The following is a 13119-nucleotide window of genomic DNA, read 5'->3' as shown; positions in this document are numbered from 1 at the left end:
TTGCACTTGGTTTTGAGGTGTCTGCCAGTACTTTCATTTGGTAATGCTTGTCAGATGTCACCAGAACAGTGCATGGAGCTTTCAAAAAGACTGTAAAAGGCTCGAATAAAAATAGCAAGGCCCCTGGGAGGCGTGTTTGGTTTGCTTCAGAATCCATCTGAGATTTGGATTTCTCATTCAGTATCATGTAGTCCTTTAATTGGATGTATTTTTGAAAAAAGTTGGAATGAACACATACCTTGGAGTAGTAATTTCACTGTAGGAAGCTGAACCTGAGTTGTTTTATTACTCGGAGCACTGCTGTGCTTTAATGAATGACTGTCCCATTAAATCTGTGAACAGTTATGAGCTTTCCTTTATTTATGGCTTATATTTGATATTACATCTACCACTTGGCTTTGTGTAAAAAGGTTTTAAATAATGTAATTCCATACAGCACTTGTACTGCTGCCGCAGGCTAAGAAGTTGGTTGTTGAGGAAGGCTGGAGCTTTTGTCTCTCTAGTCCCACGTACCTGCAGGGAACTGAATGTATTTTAACAGCTCTTGCTCCTTATGACTGCTGATTTTCCATTATAAATAAAGTCGTCTCTGCACAACATCTAGAATTTAGAATGGTGGCCTGTCTCCTTTGCATATGTTGTCCTTGGCAGTAAAAGAAATGGTAGTGAAGTGTGAGCAGTAGTAGAGAAGCACAGCAGTGAAGGCTGTGCTGTAGTTGTCATGAAAGTCCATAAAACCCAAAGGATCAGCTAGAACCTACAGCTCTGTGTTGGTAACTTTGGCTGAACACCTTCTATTTGAAAAGAACCTGCTTTGCTTACAAAAAAACCTCAGTGTTTGAGCTTGGTAACTCAGACACTTTGGCTGCTATTTCCTGCAGTGAAATACGTGCTCCTTGAATTCTGCATGTTTTCAGCAGGAAAAAGAACATCACCAACTTTTCTTGGCAAATTTATCTGTACATCAAAGCTTATAAAAGACTTTAAGGTCAATTTTGATATCGAAGTTGGTTTATTTGTGCTCACTGTAATTAAAATCACAATTTGTCTGTATATTTTACATGAAGCTGTCTATAAGCTATATTTTACATGAAGCACAATGCTTCCAGTTTAAAACTTGATCACAATTATGTCAAGTTATGTCTGCATGAACAAAATCTTAGTGATCCTAACAGCAGACTTCAATTATTAGAGAAATAATACAGAAATAAATGAAATAAAGTTAATCCTTCTTAAAGTCAAAGTGCAGAATATGAATGTTGCTATTGTATGCAAATAGGAACTCCTGCTCTAAATCAAACTTTTTTTTTTTTTACAAGGGACAGCTTATGGAAACACTCTAGAACAGATGAAAGGAAAAAGATGTGGAAAGCTAGGGCCAGCTTTTGGTAAAAGCAGTGAGGTTTTAGTTCAGTTTACTTGACCACGATGTGCATTGTGAATGCATAACACTCGTCTTGCCAGCAGAGGGAGAAAAGACTGAGGGTAAATCAAGACTTCATAGATGGCAGTTCTAGTACACACGTCTCCTGTGGTCCATTCAGGTACATCTGGAGGGTAAGAGGACAAAGGACAAATATGACAAAGGTTTGGAAAACAGGCTGTAATCTAAGACTTGTGAAAGTGCTTGAAAGCATGAAGTTTATCACTGTTCAGATTTGATTCAGATAAAATGTGTTTGAATCAACAAAGGGATTTTATTATATAGAATATATTTTACTTAAAAATCAGCTAACAAGTATTTTTGCTAGAAGTTGAGTGAGAGTCCCAGATTAGAAAAAAGGAAAATGTGCTGTATGGGGTAGAAAAGTGGTTTATTTTACCTTCAGAACATCAGAGGAGGATTTATCTAGCAGAGTAGGGTTTCCATTTTTCTCTTGATACTCTTGAATTAGGGCTGCTGCATCCTCAATGCTGTATGAGGAAAGTTTGTTAACTTTGTCAACAGAAATTCTCTGAAAAGCCAAGAATTAAGCCATACACACCAAACTATAAACCGAAGTATGGCTCTGCAGTTCTGAGGTCAGATAGGTCTGGTGATGGAAATGTAAAGTAAAGGAGAGATGCAGTGTTTGTAAGCAATGCATCCTCTGTTTTATTAACCTACCAGTTCTTGTTGGCAAAATAATCCACCAGTTCTTTCATTCGGTGAGTGCTCATCAGCTGCTGCTTCACCAGTGGAAAATACTTGGTTTTTAAGAACTTTTCATATAGCTTCTCATTTATGATACTGTCCAAAATCAAAGATCTAATCTGTAGATTTAAGTTTCAGCAATGGGAAAGTATTAATATTTTATACATAAAAAATAATAAACCTTTGAATTAAAAAAAACCCCAAAACCACCAGGTTTTTCTTATTGGACCTCCCATAAAGCTAGATTATTTCTTCTGCAGTGCTGAAAAATGGCAGATTTTCTGAAGGCTAATTTCAGATTTTATTTTCAGATATGGAATTAATTAGAAGCTTGCCTTTCAGCAGCTTATGCACAGTAAGACAATAGAGTACAGTTTCATAACCATTTGATGTTTCTGCTTAAAACATTTTTTAGAAAAATAAAGCAGTGCTACTGCAAACAGTGCTGGGACAGTCTGTAAGAAAGCACTGTGTGTATGCATGTGTGTATTTCTATATCTATAAAATACTAATCCGGTTGCACAACAATAAGAAAACAGCAAATTCTGCTATAAATTTCAGAAGTGTAGGTTATGTCAACTGATTTTTGGCAAGGTCAGAGGAGAAACGAAAAATGCTGTGTACAGGTATCACTGAGAAAAGCCTGTAAGTCAAAGGTAAATGAATTAAATCTTACCTACCTGAGAAGCAAAAGCCACCACTTCTCCAGCATTCATATGCTCGTCTATTTGTTGCAGCACTGTTTCAGTATTACATGTTGACAAGAAAGCCTTGCAAAAAAAGAAAAAATTACCATTCTGCTAATAATTGAAGTAGAAGTTTTCCCTTCAGAACAAGTATTTTACTTACTCAAGAACAATTAATATTACTCAAGGCACAATCATGTAACTCTCAAACCAGGATCTGTGCAATCGGACTGAAGGAGTAGTAATTCCTATTGCTGTTAACAATTGTGTACATGTTCACATGGGTGGATAGTGACAGGGCAAGGGGGGGTGGTTTTAAATTACGACAGGGAGGTTTAGGTTGGATATTAGGAAGAAGTTTTTCACTCAGATGGTGGTGAGGCACTGGAACAGGTTGCCCAAGGAGGTTCTGGGTGCCCCATCTCTGGAGGCATTCAAAGCCAGGCTGGATGTGGCTCTGGGCAGCCTGGTCTGCTGGTTGGTGACCTGCACACAGCAGGGAGTTGGAACTGGATGAGCACTGTCCTTTTCAGCCCAGGCCATTCTACGGTTCTATAACTTTCAAGAGTTATTTTCATGTAGATGTTACAGGTTTTTGACTCATTGCCATAGATTTTTTACACTAGTACTATGATTTGGGAAGATTTTCCTGACCTTAACTTTTCTGAAGGAAAATCTAAGAACTGAAGATACCTTTACTAGTGCCAGTTTGCTCATGACAGATACAAGAACAGCCTTTAACACTTTATCTGGAAAAACGATGCAGAGCGTAAATTAACGGAAAGAAAGAACAGAAAGGAAACTAAATAGATGTATGAGGATTGCTAGGTCACAGCCTGAACCAGTGATTGAGTACCAGGTGAGAAGGTGTGGCTAACCCAGGGCACACAGCTGTAAGCAATGCACCCAGGATCCACCTCTCCCCACTCATTTAAGTTAGCAGCAGAAGCAACAGGATTCTTTTTATAGCTCTTCCCTTCTAGAGACTTGGCTGACTTTCAGAAAGGGTAAGTTGCTTCTCCTTGTATTGTCTTCTGAATTGTATCTTGATAAATGCATTTATGAGCATGGTTGTATCCTGGTAGAAAGCAATTTCATTGCCTTCCTTTGCTCCACAAAGTATATCCTCACCATTTGTAAGAGAAGGTTCACAAGAGAACTTGTGTACCGAGCATCTTTATTAGCAGGATTCAATAGATACAATCTGTTGTTGAACCAGCCCTCAACAATTACATGGGTTGTCAGTAGCTTTGTACACTGCTTTGGCACATGTCTTGTGTATGTTTCTGTTTGGTTTTTCTTCCAGGTGCTCTGACTGTTTACCATAAGCAAACATTTGATGTTAGAGAGCCTAAAACTTAGGGCTGTGTTTTCAGGATGCAGATGTGTAAGTCAGCCACTAAAACCTATCTGCTGAACCCTCCCAGAAGGCACTCTCTAACACAAAAAAGGCAGTCATATGGCAAAGCTGCTGAGAATGACTTGAAGCTTAAAAAATGAGTAAGTGTTCACATGATCTCTTTCAGAAGGAGAAATTTGAGGCAATAGTCTCTGTGGGTGGGAGATGTCTAACATCTGTTGGCAGTGATAGGCTGCTGCTAGTCTAAAACTGCCACCTTCCAGTCTCTGTTGAACATAACACGCGTAAAAGGCATTTCCCTTGTTGCAGTATAAAACTTCTTTACCTGAATTTGCTGCTCCCGCTTCTCAAACTGAGGAATCAGCATCAGGCATCCTAAAGCAAAAGCTGGAAGGTCCAACTGTGCGTATTGTTTAGCTATTCCAATGACATCCAAGTCAGCCAGTACAGGACACCTTCAGTAGAAGATGAGGAAGGAAGTTCTCAATCATGCTATGTATGAACAGATGGCTCAGCGTTGTCAACAAAACCACTTTGAGAATTTTGAGCCAGATAAAACACTTACTTGAGCAGAATCACAAAACACTCACAGCATTCCTCTATCTGTTTAGGACTTGGTGGACATGAAGCTAAGAGATAAGCCATGATAAAGTAAATAATTTAAGTTGCTATACAAGCATGATAATATATAAGCTATACATCATGTGTATATATATATACATGATGTATACCAGCTAATAATCCTACCTGTGAGAAATGGTGACAAAACCGCACTTCGCCAAGCTCGACTGAAGCTGGGAATCTGTGACAGCAAAATTCTAAAATTACAATGTTGCCTATTTATTTGCTGTACTTGTGAACACAGACATCTTGACCCATTACAGGAGGAAGGAACTGATGAATTTTCTTTTTATATTGATGAACTATTCCCTAACATTGCTTTCCTCACCTTGTAGTCTAAGATCTTGCTATATTTTGACTGATAGTTATTTAGTCTAACTTCAAAAACCTTAAAATAAGTGTTTACTGACCACAGCACGAAATACACTATGTTAATCAGTAATTAATAACTATACTCCCCTGCATATTGCAGTGTCATGAAATAATAATTCAAAAAGCATCTTTTCATGCACCCTTTTGGTAGATGGCTAGCATTCACTTCCATGTACAAATGTGAAGTTAAACTCCTGCTCAGGGAAGAAGAGTAGGAGCCACAGAATACTTGCTTACCTGCCATAATGAGTGAACCCCAGTAATCGCTATCAGAACTTTCCTAAGATAATGAATCTGAAACAAAAATAATCCATTATAAAATGCTACAGTGTTCTTAAAGATTTGATAATGTGCAGAACTGTGATGTGCTTGTTGTCTACAGGATGTCAGCTTAGAGTTCCTCAAGGCACTTTTGCTCCTGTGGGAGGAGTGACATGCCTTAATTAAGCTATCACTAGCAGCAGTGGCACGTGTTGTCTCAGTGAATACCTACAACCTCAGCACCCACTGATGCTGAAAACATTAGGATTTCATCTTTGCTATTAAGTGCAGAACTCTTATTAGATTAAGGCTAGCTTGAACATCTGCTTTTGATATACCAATATTGCCAGGTACATCTATTACTTGTTAGGTTGTAGAAGCTCTACCTCTGATTGTTTATCTGTAATTAAGTAAGTTTGTGAATGACAAAAATCAGGATTGTTATTGTAGAAAGTTAATTATAGGGGTAATGTTTTTTGAGCATAGGTGGTATGTATTTACATGAAAATATGTATGTGCAAAGAAAAATGTGTGTATTGCATTGTAAAACTATAATGATATGAAAAGTTATCATCACAGAACTTATTCTTGCCATCTGAAAGGCCTTCTGCCTTCAAAAAAAAAATTGAAGCAATCAAACAAAAAAAGAAAAAGAGAACAACTAAAGATCAAAGTACTGTTAAAAGACAAATTTCTCAAAGCTTTATTGGCCTACTGCCAAACAACCTCAGTTCTAAATTATAGATAGGTGAACATCATGCTTAAAAATTCCTTACCATATTGAAACCAAGAAGTTTCTGTAGTAGGCCATTCCACAGCTGGAAGTCGTATACTTTATATTCTAGGCTAAGTTCAGTCACCAGCCTGACAGCCTAAAGGAGAGGAAGGACACAGCGTGTTCTAATAAATACTCATTTCATGATCTTCAGATCTTTACTGTTTTCCAGTGTAATTTTAGATTCTGCTGGCATTACAGGGATCTTTCACTATGGAAAGATTTCAACCAAGCCATGCTGAAAATTATTTTATGTAGATTAGAGTTAAGTGAGAATGACAACAATGAAAAAGTACATCTGTACTTGATTTATATGTATTCTATTTTCGTGGACTACCATCTACCTGGAAATCTCATTTACCTCCCTTTTGTAAATTGCAAAGGATTTAAAAAGAATACCGTGGGTTCATGGCTGTGATTCTTCCATAGCCCCTTAATCATTCCTTCCTTAGGACTCTTATGAAATGATTCATAGGTATATGGAATATTCAAGACTTCAAACTCTGCCAGGTAAATGAAGCATTTTAGAAAATACCTGTAAAAAGCCACAAAAAACCAAGCTAATGATAAACATCACTTTCCAGTAGAAGCCCTTAACTCCAAATTGCCAACATGGAACCTGTATTCTAGATATTTTCTATGGAAGTTAGCTGTATATATATTTTTTCAAAGAAATAACATTCTTGTGGGATTTTGGTCTAACTTTGCAGAGAACTGTGTCTTTGCGTGACCAATTTTGAACTTTAAAAGGATAATTTATTCTCAAAATGAGCTATTCAAGAGCAGAATCTGAACAGAGTCCTAAATATATAAAGAAAATATTTAAACTGCCACAGAAATAAATGCAGTTCATAAAAATTGAACAAAATGTTTTCTGCATAATATTCAGGTTTACAAACTAGGCATCTGATATACTGGACTGCATTATATTGAAGCTTAAATACATAACCATGCTCACCAACATGTTTTAAAAGCTTAAAGGGAAAAAAAACAACAACCACCAGATCCTTCAAATATATATTATTTCTTTCCAAAGTCCACAAAGACTAATAATACATCCTTATCAAGGAAGACCTAAGGGAAAATTCATCTTACTTTACTTTCTTAATGGGTTTCTTGAAGAGTGATTCCACTGTGCTGGTATCTGCCAGGTAGAGCAGACACTTAAGTGCTCTGCTCCTGTGAGCAAATGTCAGCTGATTAACACCAATGGGCTGAGGGGATGCAAAAAACAGAGTGGAAAGCAGATGTTAACAATGAGTGGCTGAACAAGAAAGCAGCTCATGTTGTAGGATTTTCTTCAGATTTCTGGCAGATGTATTTAGCAGAAATGCATGCTAAGTAACAGACATGTTCAACGTCTATCTTAGCTAGGTAATATAAATTGTCACCTTCCAAGAGCACTGCTAAACCTTTTCTAGATGTAAAGCTATTATTGCAGGCAAGAAAAAATATTCGTGATTTATAGTATCACAAATATCTTTAGTAAGAATAAAAGGTTAAATTTGTGCTAGAATGATTTTTCCCTCTGTTCAAATTCCACACAAAGTGAGCTAAAATATTATTATGTTGGTTTAAAGTGCATTCTAGAAAATGTTTTATTCAGATTAACATTAACAATAAATTCAGAAAACTCAGAGTTCAAGGGCTGCTCTTGGCAACCTTTAAGGAACATCACAGCTTTACTCCAAAGGTGACACATGGAGGTAGAGAATCATAGAGCTCACATAAGTCATCCACAGCTCTCAGGATGAACCAATGCAGTTCGGTAGATGACACTTGATTTTAATTACAGATGAAAATATAATAAGTAGAAAGGTGAAACTAGAATTTAAAAACTTACAGATGTGGCAGATGTTGTAATTGCAAAAAGCATTCTTGAACTATAATCCATTGGGTGTGACTGGAGTAGATATATAACTCTGCAAAAATGAATTGTTTTTAATACAGCATAGCTAATGAGTGCAATGAATCAGTTTTCATTCAAATTTAAATGTATCTCGCTGTCGAAGAGTTTGAGGATAAGAGATTCCAAGGAACCCGAGAAGAAAACTTCCAAATAACTCTTAAAACTACTCTCAAAATAACTGTATCTATAAGTTACTGCAAATCACATTTCACCAGAAAACAAATGATATAACCTTCCAGAGAACAAAAGAAGCTATGCTTCTTGTAACTCCTGGAAGTAATTATTTTTTAGTCTGCCTTAAAAAGCAGCTCTTGCACTAACAAAGTGGCAGAACTGGAAGTGTTTGGGGGTAGCTACACCTCCTCTGCAGCTCTTAGTGTTTACTAATCAACAAAGAAAACTGCATTTATATAGTAGGAAAAAGCACTTGCATTTTGGAATGTCAGCATTTCTGCCCTAAATTTGTTTAATCACCACAGCTACTAAGAATTCTATCTTACCAGAGGCTGCAGAATAAATTCTGAATCACATGCAATGTTAGGTTTCTTGAAAAAGCCAGATAACTTGCAAGTTAAGACTAATTCACTGTTGCATACAAAGCAAATTCTGTACCTTCGGAGTTCTTCATCTTCCTGTGCATCTCCAAAGATTTCTTGAGTTTTCTTTAAAAAGACATTAGAAAATAGTTTTGAGAATTCTCTGAATTGTGAACTGCTAGGATAAATAGCTGGGTTATCCTTTTATGACAGGGTTTAAGCAAGCTGGGCACCCCTGCTAATGTAGCCAAGTGAAGGAATTTTGTTTTTATCCTTTCTTTATTTATTTAACAGTGTGTTTGGCAGTCAACACTATTCTTCAGTCCCTCCCCCTGCTAACTGGCATTTTGAAGCAATGTTTGTTCCCTGCTCTTCTCATAAAGCTGTATGTTGCATAGGCAGCAATTAATTCTGCTGAGTTGCTATGGGATAGGATTCTTCGCCTCAGTGACTTAAAAATTCCTTTACTGTTTTGACTGGTGACACAACATTAGTGCAGCATCAAAAATGAGATTTTAAGCTCTAGACTGAGAAAAGAGAAAGCATCTCAACATTCAGTGTATCTAGTTCTCTCTAGAGAGGCTGACTTGCAGCAATATCAAAACGGTATTAAAATTGTTAGAATTCTGAATTCAGATGCAGCTTCAATAGATTAATTAATTAACTAAGAGTGAATCATTCAAAAAAGTAAGGCTTTTGCACAAGTGAATAAACAGACATGTAGCTGGATGTTTATCTTCAAAACCAAATCTTCAGTGATGACTTACTTCTGAGGGCAGCGTGTTTGGACACAGCCATTTATTCAGCAGTTTATTCAAAATTTTGTTCATATCCAGGTTGTTAATTTCAGCTATCTCCTTAGCTGCCATATGGATATCTACACAAACAGAGACAATATGTTAACAGTCTGGTAGGACTCGGCCTAGTGTTCTTTACAAACAATAATTACTTGCATCTTTTGCAACTAGATTATGCACATGCTTACCTGGATAATCTCGACCTGTCGGATTTTGGATTCTTTGGTCTATACTGTGGTGTTCATACAGTAAAACAATCAGGTTTGCTGGTTTTGCAATAGACTTTAAATACTCTGCAGTGTTCAGCTTGTAGGTTATTAGAACATTTTCTGTTGCTGATCGCTTATACTGCATATATAACTTCTTCTGTAAGACTTCTGCTTTTTCATGTGATTCATCCTTTAGGAAAACACCATAGTTTTATATTAAACAATATCTTTCAATTGCTTCTCAGCAATTCTATACAGAATTTGATATTTATAAGCAAGGATGAGAGTCTCGTTTACACTATTCTACCAAGCATGAAATACCAGCTCAAGGATGAAGAGCCAATGCAGATTTATTTTATGCACTCCTACAAACACCTGAAGTGTCTTGGAACATGTAAAACAAATTAAATATGCTACTGATCTCACGGTTGGAACAGACTCAGTCTGATTCTCCTGCAGCACATGCTTGTAATGGGAGAAGCAACAACTTTTTTTTAAGTTGCACACTTGTTAATTTTTTGCCAGGTTGTGAACAAAAGAATGAGGTTCCCCTGAGGAGTCCATTAAGCAGGAATTCCCCAGAAATACAGTATCTAAGAGGGCTTATTATGATGCAGTTTGCATATCACTATTCAAAGCACCAATGGACAAAGTGAACATAAATACCTCCTGTAAAAAAAAAATCTTTGCAAGAAGTTTGCTGTTACCTTAGCAGTAGTATTCTTAAGCCATTTCTCAGCTAGACGGAGACAGAATTTCAATGCCTGAATCTGATCAGGGCCTGTTGTTTTGTTTTTGTTTTTTTTTAAAAAAAAGGAAAATAAGTGAAATTAGTCTTCATTAATCTCCTTTATAGTATACAAAATATCTATTTTAATATCTTGTTTATTTCTTCTAAGCTATTTAAAAGGAGAGCTCTTGTTCCTTGAGAGCAACAGAATTATCTAGTCAGATTCTGAGAAGGGAGAAGCTAGCTCAAACTTGGCTGAAATATTTGCTTCTGCAGGCAAACTTGTCTGGCAAAACATGATATGTTGTGGGAAGCTAAACATTAAAGAACTTTAAGCAAGACAGCGTAACTTAAGAGGAAAGAAAGGAAAGTATTTAGTAGTGATACTGGATTATACAATGGATGTCATTCTAGCCTTTTCAAAATCTGAAGTAGGAGAAAAATGTGGTTTTGCTCACCAGCTTCCCCAGGAAGTATCCAAGAATAGTATTTAGTGTTTGATTACAGCCTAGCTTTTCTTTTCCTAAATCTATTCTCCTCCTATCTTTGCTTTACCCATCAAGTCATCAGATATGCATCTTACCTGTGGGAAATTCTTGTGCAATCTTATGGGCCATAGCTACAGCCCACTCTGGATTAATTATAGACAGTAGATATGACTGAATTGTCTGCACAGTTTTAGTTGTTTCCTTGTTAACAACTGATGTATACCCTGTGTTTCTCATTTCAAATATTTTTGGTTTCAACTTTTTTTGAAAGACATGCTGAGCTGCAGACATGTGCAAGGTATCCAGTGAAACCTAGAAAATTATTAAAGATGACAGTTGTCAAAATGTCTACAGTGAGACCAAATTCACACTAAAGACAGAAGAAAAAATTTGTACTTTTTTTCATATAGAGGCAAAAAAAGAGAATCTAGAAACAAATCCTTTTTAAGATTCAACTTTACCTTCATTAGTTTGGAAATCAACAGAAGTGTTGGAAAAGATTCCTCACTGAGCTCTGCAGCTGCAAAGAAAAAGACAGATGCTGATGGCAGTGTCACAGTCCTCTTGCAGCTTTCTCTATGAAATTAAGCACTTGCAGTGTTGTTAAGTGCAGGCCTTCACTGAGAGTGAAGGAATGCAAACTTAGTTAGGCAAGCTGGCCTGGCATTTAGGATACGGGTTATTTTGGTTCTGAGGTCCTGAGAAAATCATTTGAGGCTGTGTTCTGCGTTGTGTATACTAACTTAACTCAAGCCAGCTACCTGGGAGCACAATTGCATTCAGAAGCATTCGGGAAGGTAACTGTGTTAATAAGGAAATACAGTTAATATAAATATGGGCTTGAAGTAAAAGTTCACAGTTAGCAGAGAAAAACAATCATGCATGTATAAAGCCTGGAAGAATACCGAACGTACATATAATGTTCCAAAAACACTGTGCAGTTCTGAAGAATATCAAATGAAAGGGTAGTCTGGTTTCAGAAGCTGGAGATAAAGGAATCATGTGCTCTGAAACATACTGGTGTTCCAGGTCCACAGGTGGGGAAGTTCTTTTATATGACTCCAGATGTTTGAGAAGGCTCAAAGCCTATTGAGGACAAAAAAAAGGTAAAGAAAAGAACAACAAAAAAGCTTTAAGACCACTCTATTCCCTCTTCCCTCTCCTGAGTAAAATATCTAAGAAGATATATATATATAATAGATATATATGTATACATGAAGAGTTGCTGTGTGTCTGTAGAGTTTCTGTCTCTGCTACAAATTATTGCTGAGAAACTGTTAGAGATCAGTAGTTTATTTTCTGAATGACAGCTGCATAGATAGCTTAATTTCATTAATTTCAACAGACTCTTGAATAACTACACTAATAAATAGGGAAAAACAAAAGAACAGAATAACAAAGCCATTATCAAGGTAGCAGCACCATATTTGGACATACCTGATTGAGCTGAATACTGGTATTCCTTTCATCAGCGTTCTGTATCACTTTCAAGACAATTTCAATAGTTTCATAGTCATAAGGATCAAGCTGTTCAAAATAATGACCTATTTTAAGATCTTACATGATTTGTCTTACAGAACATAAAACTGAGTTAATTCTTTTCAATTTTAATACAAACTATATTGACATAACATTGAAGAAAGAATACAAGCATCACAGCACGCTTCTCTAAAAAAAGAACCCTCCAGTTCATAATACTAAATCCTAAAAGAATTGTCAAGGTATTACACAGGAAGACCAAACATTGTGATGAAAAGAAAAAAACTGTGCAGATGCTTTTTTTTTTTTTTTTTTTTTTTTTTGCCCTTGTCTACTTCCAATGTAGGCTTTGACATAGTTACAGTACGGTATATTTATTTTTTTCAGAAGGAGCTTGGCTTTTTGTCTTTGCAGTTTTTTTGTTGGCTTGTTTTTTACCTTGTACAATATTCCACTGAGGCTGGTGACCAGGTCATTTGTGCTTTTCAGCAGAGGAATTATTTCTAGCACTCTGGCCAGTAACGTGTCATGAGATTGCTTCTCACTGCATTCTGCAGAGTCATCTTCAACGTGATTCCTATTAGCATTCTTGAGAAGAAGTGTTTCAATGCAAAGCTGCAATGCAGTATCGCTGTCCAGCATGAAAGTTCTAGGAGAGGACAGAATGTTATTTTTCCTTTGTGACCTCTGATGTCGTCATTATTTCCTTATGACCAAATTCATCACAGCACTGTATGCATTCTGGTTCACACTAGTTTTTTT

The 13119-nt window shown here is 36.6% G+C and overlaps 1 protein-coding gene across 1 annotated transcript in view; it reads right to left on the bottom strand.

Moving 5' to 3' along the window:
- Nucleotides 1-1490: 1490 nt before the first annotated feature.
- Nucleotides 1491-13119, bottom strand: part of KNTC1 (kinetochore associated 1) — a gene marked incomplete at both ends in the record, with an annotated part of 33888 nt that continues 22259 nt past the window's right edge. Inside the window, 21 exons of the mRNA XM_079543718.1 lie at nucleotides 1491-1550; nucleotides 1824-1914; nucleotides 2108-2253; nucleotides 2815-2904; nucleotides 4506-4635; nucleotides 4746-4809; nucleotides 4928-4982; nucleotides 5411-5467; nucleotides 6211-6306; nucleotides 6609-6744; nucleotides 7305-7423; nucleotides 8053-8131; nucleotides 8731-8780; nucleotides 9422-9531; nucleotides 9640-9850; nucleotides 10368-10441; nucleotides 10974-11190; nucleotides 11340-11398; nucleotides 11793-11964; nucleotides 12316-12405; nucleotides 12796-13006. Coding sequence (XP_079399844.1) covers nucleotides 1491-1550; nucleotides 1824-1914; nucleotides 2108-2253; nucleotides 2815-2904; nucleotides 4506-4635; nucleotides 4746-4809; nucleotides 4928-4982; nucleotides 5411-5467; nucleotides 6211-6306; nucleotides 6609-6744; nucleotides 7305-7423; nucleotides 8053-8131; nucleotides 8731-8780; nucleotides 9422-9531; nucleotides 9640-9850; nucleotides 10368-10441; nucleotides 10974-11190; nucleotides 11340-11398; nucleotides 11793-11964; nucleotides 12316-12405; nucleotides 12796-13006 — 2317 coding nt within the window. The remainder of the gene's footprint in view (nucleotides 1551-1823; nucleotides 1915-2107; nucleotides 2254-2814; nucleotides 2905-4505; nucleotides 4636-4745; nucleotides 4810-4927; nucleotides 4983-5410; nucleotides 5468-6210; nucleotides 6307-6608; nucleotides 6745-7304; nucleotides 7424-8052; nucleotides 8132-8730; nucleotides 8781-9421; nucleotides 9532-9639; nucleotides 9851-10367; nucleotides 10442-10973; nucleotides 11191-11339; nucleotides 11399-11792; nucleotides 11965-12315; nucleotides 12406-12795; nucleotides 13007-13119) is intronic.

The sequence above is a fragment of the Tetrao urogallus genome, assembly GCF_951394365.1.
Source record: "Tetrao urogallus genome assembly, chromosome: 17".
Lineage (NCBI taxonomy): Eukaryota > Metazoa > Chordata > Aves > Galliformes > Phasianidae > Tetrao > Tetrao urogallus.
This window is presented reverse-complemented; position numbering and strand designations above follow the sequence as displayed.